The sequence below is a fragment of the Meriones unguiculatus genome, chromosome 10 (assembly GCF_030254825.1).
Source record: "Meriones unguiculatus strain TT.TT164.6M chromosome 10, Bangor_MerUng_6.1, whole genome shotgun sequence".
NCBI classification, from domain to species: domain Eukaryota; kingdom Metazoa; phylum Chordata; class Mammalia; order Rodentia; family Muridae; genus Meriones; species Meriones unguiculatus.
Genome location: NC_083358.1, coordinates 109,281,509 through 109,292,391, shown reverse-complemented (window position 1 = coordinate 109,292,391; position 10,883 = coordinate 109,281,509). Strand labels below are relative to the sequence as shown.

The window sequence follows — 10,883 nt, the reverse complement described above, 5'->3', positions numbered from 1 at the left end:
CGGCTCCGCCCGTACATGCGGCTCCTCCGGTGATGAAAAAGGAGGATGGAAAAAGAGTGAAAACGAAGGAAGGGGCGGAAAAGGGTGGAGCCCGCGGCCTTAAATAGGACGGGCGCCGCTGGGGCCCGCGCGGCCGGGGCGTGCGGAGCCGGGGCTGGGCACGGGGGCGGCGCCCGGGCCGCGTGCCCCTCCGAGCGGGCGCCTCCGCGCACGGGCGCAGCACGTGGCGGCCGCCGGCAGCGCGTGTCCGCAGCGTGCGTGACCGCCGACGTGGGGCGCCGGCCCCCGCTCCCCGCCCTCGTGACTGCGCGCTCCGCCGCCCTCCGCGCCTCGGGGCCGGGCGAGCAGTTCGGAACGCCGCGTCCTCGCCGGCGCCCGCCGCGCCTTACGTAACCCGCCGGGCGCGTCCCCAGGTCGGACGCCGAGACCCGGGAGGGCGAGGCCGAGCCGCCCCTGACCGCCGGCCCGGGGCCTAAGCCGCACCCCGACCTGGATCCAGCCTGTGGCTTTGCCTGCGCCAGTCCGTCCGTCCCTTTGAGAAGGGGGAAACGCTGAGGAAGGAGAGTTCGGAGTCCAGGGTCACCACAGACGTTGACACCCGTCGCCACAAGTCGTGGTTAAAGCAAACAGGACTCGGAGGACACCAGAGGGGTCGCAAGGGGGCACTCTAGTTCCGAGTAGGGTCAGGAGAACAGACTTCGGGGTTTTTTTGTTGTGTTTTACGCGTAATCTTACTAAAAGAAGAGGTTGGACAGGGCTAGAAGTCATGGTTTAGAGAATGGGTGATGATTTTACGTAAATTCTAATACTTTTGACTTATATTTAGCAACGTGATCATTTTTTAAAAAGAAAAACGATTTCTAAATTAAGCCTCAGCACTCTTTGCCCAAACACGTTTCAATATAATATCAAATAAAATATAATTAGTTAATCTGAGTGTGGTGGCTCATGTCTGCTGTAATCCTAGGGGTTGAATGCAAGGAAATCAGTTCAAGACCAGCCTGACCCAGTGGGACCCTCAAAAACAAAACAAAGAATGAAAGAAACAAAAATAGAATTAGAATTACAGGCTCAGAATAAAACTTATCTGTGAATATTCTCTATTCTACCGCAAACTTTAGATTTATTTAGAGGATATAATTCCTTCTAATTATTTGACATCTAATTCAACCTCCCTCCACTCCTCGCTCCCAGACAGTTTCTCTGTTTGGCTCTGGCCCCAAACTTGAGATCCACCTGCCTCAGATTAAAGTCGTGCGCCACCACCGCCTGGCTCCTAAGTCTTCTAATCTGCCCGTCATGCCTCTGAGTCTTGGTGTACACTTCAGGGTTGATTTAAGAACAGGCACTCATTAAGAAGTAGGTAAAACTAATTTTTTATTCTTCATCCAAAACTTGCCAAACTCTAGTCCGAAGAATCAGAGCAGCCTTCTCTCACCTGGGGGTGGGGAACAAAACAGGTTCATGGTGGCTGGTGCAGTGTAAGAGGACATGATGCTTTTACATAAGACCTAAGTTCAATTCCCAGCAGCCATGCTAGGTGGTTTACAGACCCCTGTAACTCCCATTCCAGGAACTCTGGTGCCCTGGCCTCACGAGCACCCGTACTCGTGGGAACAAACCCCTGCCCTACAGGACACATAATTAAAAACAATCCCTCAAATGAGCATGAAGCCAAGGAAGTCTCCTTGTTCCCATCTCTGTGCAAACCCACAGATTCCATGCTCTGAGACGTTGTTTGTTGAGAAGGATGTGCCCCTCATGCCTCCTTCCTCCTCCTGCTGAACTTTGCCTCTTGGCTCTGCAGGGTTGTAGCACACACCCATTTTGACCTCTGGCACCTGCCATAACTTCAAACCTGGCCAGAATGGAACTGGCTCTGATTTTTCCAGGCTTGTTGGGAGCTTGGAAGAGGCTTCTCCATTCAGCCTGCTTCTCTCCCGGGAGGTCTTAGAAGTCCTCCCAGACAGGAATTTTAAAAATGACATTACAAAAGTCTTCGCTTCAACATCTTCCAAATTTCGTCAAGATCAGATAATTAGACATTTCTAAATGTGTCCCTTCCTTAAACATATGACTTCACAGCATCCCCACCAAAGCCAGTGGCTACCCTCCTACCTGCTACAGAAAATGCATCCCCGATTGAAGGAGGGTCCATAACAGAAGACAGGACAGAGGACTCTGCAGACTGGACATGGCATCATTCTGTTCTGTACTCTGCTAAAACACCCCCCCCCACACACACACAATAGGTCATTGTCACCCTTCCTAGCAATCCCCACTCACCCCCACCCAGAAAGTTAGCCACCTCTTTACATGATTGCCTTTTGTCCTTACCTCTGGTCTCAAAGGAGATCCTACCCTCCTCCTTTCCACAGTAAGAATTCTTCCTACTTGGGTGGCCACAGTTCTCAATGACATTTAATTTTTTACCTTTTGTGTGCATGACATTGTGCTAGTCACTATGGTAGGTGCTTTGAGAGGGTATAAGTGAGACTTAAGAGGGGCTTACTGTCTATACAAACCTTCTATACACATTTTAAAATGTGGTATATTTTCTGTCAGGCTTGGCTTCTGCTTGCCAATCCTAATGGCTCCTTCCATTTGCATTCAGCTGCATGTAGACTACTTTTGCCCTTCATAAAAAGCCACATTGCTTGTTTGTTTGCTTGCTTGCTTCCTTCGTTCCTTCCTTCCTTCATTTAGTTATTTATTTTTAAGACACAGTTGGCTATCCTGGAACTATTCAGAGCTACTCCTGCCTCTGCCTCCCTCGTGCTGGAATTAAAGGCTTGTGTGCCGCTACACACGCTTTCTTATTCTTGACATAGGTCTATTACTTATATCCAAGCTAGCCTCTAATTTGAGACTCTACTGTCTCTGCCTTTGGATGCTTGGATACCACACCCAGTTTGCACTCTGTACTAACTCATTCCATAAAATCTAACTTTCTTTTGGAAGCAGCCATGCCTCCTCCTCTCTGGGCTCTTGGTAGCTTTTTCTCTTCTAGTCCCTGTAACTCAAACTTGGCTCTCCAGCTGCCTCTTACATTTCCTTGGTTGGTTTCCCTTCTTCTGCTGACTCAGTCATTGGCCTTTCTACTTTCACAACTCTAACTTTGCCCTTAGAGTAGGTCTGTACTACTGATCCACTTCAGCTGCCTTCAGAACACCCACACAGGACTGTCCAACTTATAGCTAAACCACTCTGGTTTAGTTAAACCCTCCTAAACCACTCTGGCTTCCAATAGCTACCATTTTGGTCATCCATTTTCCCAAACACATTCATAAGATTTTACACGTGTGGGTGTCTGTGTGTCTCTGTGTGTTTGTATGTGTATGAGTGCACATGTGTAGAGGTCAGAGGAAAACATGAAGTGGGCTCATGCGTTCCATCACATGGATCCTGGGTATTGAATTCTGAGCATCTTGCTGGCAGATATCTTTAGCCATCTCATCGATCCTCTCCAAACATGGTTAAAGTCTGGAAGTTTCTAACTCTCCTTGTTTATAGAATTATCATTGAAGAGAGGCATTTTATTTTATTTAATAACAGAGCCTTAGTTTTCTCCTCTCAAATTCGACCACCTAGCTCTGCCCTTTAACAGGTGCTCCTGAGACAGTACTGAGACAGTACCAACCTTTCCACTATTCCGATGAAGACTTTCCTAAATTTTTATTCCATTGTCTTCTCCCTGCTGGAAGACTTGCCACATTCCTTATTGGCCCAAAGCCCAGCCTGAAATGTCACACTTCTGTAGATTTATATCTAACTCAATGTACATAATATTATTATGCAAAAATGGAAAGCCTTGTGTAATGTTTTTACATTTATTTAGGTGGGAGGGCTTGCCATGTCATGTGTGGAGGTAAAAGGCCAACTCTTGAAATCTCTCTATCCTTTTACTAAGTAGTTCTCACGGATCAAGCCTGGGTCAGGTCTTCAGGCTTGTCAGCAAGTGCCTTTATTTATTTACGTATTTATTTATTTATTTATTTATTGGTTTTTTTTTTTTGAGACAGGGTTTCTCTGTGTAGCCTTGGCTGTCCTAGATTCGATTTGTACCACCACCACCTCCTGGCTAAGTGCCTTTATTTGAGGAGCCATCTCACTGCTCAAAAAATTTTGCTAAGATAAGATCTGTGTAGCCTTGGCTGTCCAGGAAATTGATGGGTAGTCCAAGCTGGCCTTGAACTCACAAAGATCTGCCTGCCTCTGCTTCTAGAGTGCTGGGATTAAAAGTATATGCCACCATATCCAGCCATTTTTTCAAAAAGAGAGTCTTACAATGTCCCTCAGGCTGGTCTCGATCCTATCTAACACCCTCATAGATGGCCTATTTAGAGGCTTTCTCCTCCTCATCCTCTCCTACAAGGAAGCCTCCTGTCCCCCAACCCCACGTGGTGAAAACTTAATTCTTGAATTCCCTGTGCAGCCCAAACCCTGTACATTTTTTCTGATTCATATTGTTTTCCTCTGTAGACTTTCCTTCTGTCATACACTAGTTGCTAAAAATAGCTATTTGTTCTGCTTCCCTTCCCTGAGCAGCTTTTGCTCTTATAGTAACTATTCTTTCTAATTTTGTTTGTCCTTCAGGACACCAAGCAAGCAAAAGCTTCCTTAGTCTCAAGTTGTATCTAAAACAAAATCTGGACTGGCAAAATGGTTCAGCATGTAAAAGTTCATACATTTGAGCCTGAGCCTGACAAACTGACACCCTAAAGTTGTCCTCTGTCCTCAACACACACACACACACACACACACACACACACACACACACACGGGAAGATGGCACCTCAACTGAGGAATCTCCATCAGATTGGACTGTGGGAAATTTGAAGGAATTTTCTTGATTAATGATTGATATGGAAGGGCCCAGACCACTGTGGTCAAGTGGTATAAAAAAAGAGAGCTGAGGGGCTGGAGAGATGGCTAAGCAGTTAGGGCACTGACTGCTCTTCCAGAGGACTGGGGTTCAAGTCCCCAGGCACCCACATAGCAGCTTACAGCTGTCTATAACTAGTTCCAGGGGATCCGACACCCTTACGTAGACATACATGCAGGAAAAACACTAATGCACAATAAATAAATAAATAAATAGATAAATAAATAAATAAATAAATCTTTAAACCTCTGCTTCAGTTCCTGTCTTAAGTCGTTGCCCTGACTTCTCTCAGTGATGAAGTGTGACCTGGTATTTGTAAGATGAAATAAATTTTTTCCTCCCTGAATTGGTTTTATCAATTTTTTGTTGTTGCTGTTTAGTGTTTTGAGACAGGCTTTCTTTGTGTAGTTCTTGCTGTCCTGGGCTGAGTTCGAACTCATAAAGATCCGCTTGCCTCTGCCTCCCTAGTGCTGGGTCTACAGATGTGCACCGCCACCACCCAGCTGGTTTTAATAGCAGAAGAAAACCAAAGCAGAATGGCGGTGTTCATTATTTGTCCCCCCTCCACCATAACCTGCCCTCTCTTTACTCCAGGTCAATAGCCCTGGAGCTGTCTGGGTAAGAGATGGCTTAGTACCCACCTCCTTACTGTCCATGTGACTCACTGGTTCTGTTGTCACTGGTTTCGTGGTTACAGGATTCTGGTGGTCCACAAGTTCTGTATGAAGACTAATGGTAGTTTCTGCTGCTTCTGTTGTTACCTCCTTATTCAACCTGTTCTGCCCTCGGTAGGTTGGGGAAACAGTTATCATTTCTTCCATTCAACATCCCACAGATGCTCTAGTTAGAGTCTTGTTTTGTTAATCTTTTCCTACAAGCAAGCTTCCTTCCCCACCCCAACCCAATACGACTACCACTTAAGCTTTCGGGTTGTCCAGCCCAGCGATGGCATGATCTGTGTGCGTGTTCCATTCAACACGTGCCTTGGCTGCCCTCCTTCGTGTGTTAGCCCACTAGGTCGTAGCTTCCTTCTCCCAGCTCTAGTTAACAGGTCTGTTTGGGACCCGCATCCTAGTTTCTATCAGATTTTCCTTTCTTTCTTGTTTTTTTTTTTTTTTTTTTTTTTTTTTTCTTGAGACAGTCATAATATAGTCCTGACTGGACTGTAACTTACTATGTAAGATCAGACTGACCTCCAGCCCATGGCAATCCTCCTGCCTGTGCCTCCCAAGTGTTGGGATTACAGGTCTGGACCACCACACCCAGCCCCACATTTCAGTTCTTCCCAGTTTCTGTCTGACTGTCATGTGCCCTGACCCTGTTAGATACAGAAGTCACTTACCAACCTGTCCTCTGACTCAAACACAGAGTAATCAACAGTGAAGTTTACATTATAGTCATCTGGGAAAGAGGAAAAGGAAGAAACAAAAATGAAAGGGGAAGAAACTTCATGCTCAGAATACTTCACCTACCCAACATTGTAAAATGTGTTACTGTAACCGACTTCTAGTTAGCTCTAGTGTCAAAACGTTCGTCACTACAGCCAGAGAGCTGGCTGAGCAGCGAAGAACATAGACTGCTCTTTCAGAGGACCTCAGTTCGGTTCCCAGAATCCACGCCGAGTCGCCCTCAGCCCCTCATAACTGCAGCCCCAGTGGCGTCATTCATCTCTGGTCTCCATGGCTCCTTTGCTCATGTACAAACACACCCTCCTCCACATTATGCACAATTCATATAAAATAATTTACAAATCGGAACACTTTCAAATTGTCCCAACCATATTCCAAAGATTGAAAACCTAATGGGCTTAAGGGGCTGGAAAGATGGCTGGCTCCATGGTTAAGAGTACTGGCTGTTCTTCCAGAAGACCTGGGTTCAGATCCTAGTACTCACCACCACCTGCAATTCCCAGGGGATCCAGTGCCCTCTTCTGACCTCTGTAAGCACCGGGCACACACATGATGCACAGACATACATGCAGACAAAATATTCATATACATAAAATCCTTACTTTGTTATTTTCAAAAATCATGAGCTTGAGAAATAATACCAAGAGTCTTAATAGCTTTTGGTCACGGCCAAAATTTTGACTAATTCTGCTATTGTGTTGCAAAGTGAAGGACAATCTTGGAACTAAGTCATTCCTAAATCTATTCTACCCCACTAAAAGTTGGAGCCCTTCACATACGCACCATAGTTAGGGGTCACTGTGTAATAATATATCACTTGATAGTAATCACCCTCTTCCAGCTCTTCTTCATCCTCGTATTCCTGTCCTGCAGGGACAAGAGCTATAGGTCAAAAGCATCTGGAGCTCCTTAGCAACAGCACACATGGCGTTGATCTCAGATCTCCAGACCTCCCAGCCGTCTGTCCTTCTGCCTCCTCTCCAGAGGTTTCCCTGCTGCTGTACCTCAGCCAGCCCAGTCTCCTGGCTCCTAGCTGCAGTGAGATCAGAATTGTGCTTTCGGCACAGAACTCCCAGGAAGATAGGTTCCATATCTTCCCAATTTTTTATACTTGGGAGAAATCTTACCAGCATCTCTCACAAAAAACAAAACAAACTCTCAAGATTTTAGATTTGGATTTACTTCCGGCTTGGCTTCACTGTTAACTAAGCAGAACTTTGAACAGTCCATTTCATATGCCCCCCCCAAACCCTTTATGAGAAAGGGTCTCTCCATAGAGCCCTGGCTGTCTCACTGTGTACAGCAGGCACTCACAGAGATCTGCCTGCTTCTGCCTCCCAAATGCTGGGAATAAAGGCGTGCGCCACCAAGGCCAGCCTTCTATCACCATCCTTAAAATTGAGTCAGCTGGACCAAATGCCCATCATAGCTTTTCTTTTCTTCCAGAGCTAAAAATGTGTGACTTTGGTGATTGAATCCAGAATTCTAGGCCTTCTGCTAAACACATTGCTGCAACCCCAGACTAAGGACACAGGATTTAAAGGGGCGGGAAACAATGAGAGACACCTGGCAGGCTAGAGAACAAAGAAGGGAAGGAGCCAAGCTGCCCTTGGGACCCGTCCAGTTTTCTACTATCCTAAGCCAATCTATATTTATGTCATGCCCCCCACCACCATTTTTTTAAAGACATAGTTTGCTATGTATTCCTAACCAGCCTCGAACTCATTTTGAAACCAGACTAGCTTAGAACTCACAGAGCTCTTCCTGTTTCTGCCTCTAGAGTGCTGGGATTAAAGGAGTGAGCCACCATGCCAAGCTCGGTTTTATTTTTTGGTTCAGGGTTATTATTAATATTACGAATCATTATTATTATTTGAGGCAGGGGTTCTCTGTGTATCCCTGGCTGTCCTGGAGCTCACTTTGTGAACCTAACCGGGCTGGCTGCCAAACTCAAATCTGCCTGCCTGCTCCAGCGTGCTGGGGCTAAAGTTATGGGCCACCACGCCTGGATGAGGGGTTACTGTTATTATTAATTCTCTGAGGCTAGTCAGGAACTCACTGTGTAGTCAAGGATAACCTTGAGTTTCTGATGCTCCCTTTCCCCTCTATGTCCCAAGAGCTGGGCATATGCCATCAGACTTGGCTCTCACACTTAAGTCTTTGCTAATAGAAGGGTTTTTTTTGTTTGTTTGTTTGTTTTGTTTTTTGTTTTTTCCCTTCTTCTTTGTGGGAAGGAGGCACTTTGTGCTCTCTCAGTCCCTGGACTTTTGAGAACCCACCTCCTTCCTTTACTGCTCCTCACCCTCCTGTTCAGCTGTGTGGTGACAGAAACAGAGCTACTAGTTCAGGATTGCTGAAGGCACTCTCTTCAGGGCTCCATCCTCCTTCAGCCTCCTCTCTGACAAGACTTGCTTTGCTTTGCCTTTGGTTTCCTGGCTCCACCTTCCAGAGCTCTGCTCTGCCCCCAACCCTGGACTCCAGCAGCTGAGAAAGCACAACCCTTCCCTGCTGAAATGCCCACTCACATCCTCTTTACATCTTTTCCTCTCATCCCGTTTAGAACAAAAGACCAGGCACAAAAGCTCAGGCTGAGAAGTGGACTCACCCAGGATAAGCGGCACGACAAGGAGGGCTATAAGGAGGACATCCATTCTGGATTTTTGCACTATGGCTGTGACAGTAGAAAGAGGAAATTGCACTGTTTCCCACCACACTCACCCCGCCTTCCCGCTGCTGTGAAGGTGGGAGGGAGCCTCGATGAGTCTTCTCCCAGGGGGACAGAACTCTCCGCCCTCTCACCCAGTAGACCTTCTACTACACAGCGGTTGGACTGAACTGAAAACTTGTTGAATGAATGCAAACTTTTATTCCCGGGGAGCTCCTCACCCTACACCGATTCCCCTCAGGACTCCCACTGCTGGGACCAAAGTTGACTCTCTCCCCTCCTTTCCTTCCTCCCTCTCAATCCTCCCAGAAGTTCACCTTCCCTCTTGCAATCCGTAACTCACCATTGCCGAGCAGAATTGCTCTTTCCTCTGCGGGAAACACGATCTGTTTTATCACTGTTGGAATGAGAGGAAGGGGCGAGGACTTCTTTTAGACTGTAATTAAATAGTGCCTCTTCTCTGCCTGTCTTGTCTGGGGGATGGGAGTAATGTTTATGAACCATTGTTCAACGCCCAAATTTCCTTCTGCATTGCTGCTGATAAAACTCTGACCACCCTCAGAAGAAAACAAAACAAAACAAAACAAAAATCTCACCACTGTCAGGTCCAAAGGAAACTCCGATTCCCAAACCTTCAAAAGGCAGTCCATTTATCCAGAAATGAGCTCAACCTGGACTGTAGAAGTATTTCTGGGAGTTAGATAAACACCAGCATTCCTCAGGAACTTATGAACAGGGTTCCCCTCTACCAAATGAAGTCATTTTCCTTAGCTCTGTAGAAGGGACACGGCTACCTGTGGTACCTGTCAGCATAGCAAAGCTCACGCTGGCATGCAGGCTCCCACAGTATCACAAGTGCCTGTTACACGTTTCAGAGTCCACGATAGCATCCCGGCCTTTCTCACCTCCGACTTGGCTGCCTCCGGCTCACGGGATTCCCTTCCCACAGCTGCTCATCCTTCTTGTAACCCGGCTATTCTCACCGTTCTTGGCTTTTGCTGTTCTCACCATGCTCATTCTATTCTCTCTTCCCTGCTGCTCTCCCCGCTCTTGAAGGTGGCCCTGGCCAAGCCTTGTCTGCTGGCCATGTTCAGCCTGCTTCTTTCTCTCTCTGCTCTTGACTCTTCCAGATGCTTCTGGCTGTTTTCTCTCTTAATAACACCTTAACCAAACCATGGGGTGGTCATGTTGGCATTTTTTTTTAACTGCACCCCCTTGCACACAATAGCCAAGGCCACTTATTTTCTCTCCACTCTGTGACCACCCCTTTCCTCCAGATTCTTGGAAACAGGATGGAAGAATAGAAGAAACAGATACATCATCCTCTGCTAGTTGCCATCCCCACCCCCCATGTTCAGACTCTTGGCATCTTCCTTTTTTTAAAGGATTTATTTATTTATTTATACATATGGGTGTTCTATCTGCACGTATAACAGAAGAGGACATCAGTTCCCATTGTAGATCGTCATGAGCCACCATGTGGGTGCTGGGAATTGACCTCTGGAAAAGCAGCCAGTGCTCTTAAGGGTTGAGCCATTTCTCTAGCCCTCTCTTGGCACCTTCCCTAAAATTCTATCTGCTTCCGTATTTCCTGTTTTCATTCAGTTCAATTCAGGAGCGCTAGCACATTTATTGGGCATACTGAGCTAAGGCTAATCTGCTAGTCAACTGAGACCTCACAGACAAGGTAGCTAAAAAACAAAACACCATCATAGCCCTTTAATTCCAGCATTTGCCATGCAGAGGCAGGTGGACGTTTGAGAGTTCGAGGCCAGTTTGCTCTATGTAGTTAGTTTCAGGACAGCCAGGGCTACATAGAAAGACCCTGTCTCAAAAAAACCAAACCAACCAACCAAATAAACACACACACACACACACACACACACACACACACACACACCTCAAAACAGCAACAAAAATATAG

The 10,883-nt window shown here is 46.7% G+C and overlaps 1 protein-coding gene across 5 annotated transcripts; it reads right to left on the bottom strand.

Annotated features, from left to right (window-relative positions):
• Window positions 1–1,360: 1,360 nt before the first annotated feature.
• C10H1orf54 (chromosome 10 C1orf54 homolog) lies at window positions 1,361–9,677 on the bottom strand. Of its 5 annotated transcripts, XM_060393078.1 has the most exons (8): window positions 9,556–9,677; window positions 9,303–9,356; window positions 8,900–8,965; window positions 7,078–7,161; window positions 6,228–6,286; window positions 5,527–5,664; window positions 2,119–2,220; window positions 1,361–1,438 (listed from the first exon to the last, which is right to left on the bottom strand). In XM_060393078.1, the coding sequence occupies exons 3-7, from the start codon at window positions 8,943–8,945 to the stop codon at window positions 2,122–2,124; spliced, it is 426 nt and encodes a 141-aa protein (XP_060249061.1). In that variant the 5' UTR covers window positions 8,946–8,965; window positions 9,303–9,356; window positions 9,556–9,677; the 3' UTR covers window positions 1,361–1,438; window positions 2,119–2,121. The 5 variants fall into 5 exon arrangements, with proteins under 5 accessions (XP_060249061.1, XP_060249062.1, XP_060249063.1 ...); XM_060393079.1 differs by lacking the exon at window positions 9,556–9,677 and having other exon boundaries at window positions 5,551–5,664; window positions 9,303–9,427; XM_060393080.1 differs by lacking the exon at window positions 9,556–9,677 and having other exon boundaries at window positions 2,119–2,217; window positions 5,551–5,664; window positions 9,303–9,427.
• Window positions 9,678–10,883: the final 1,206 nt, after the last annotated feature.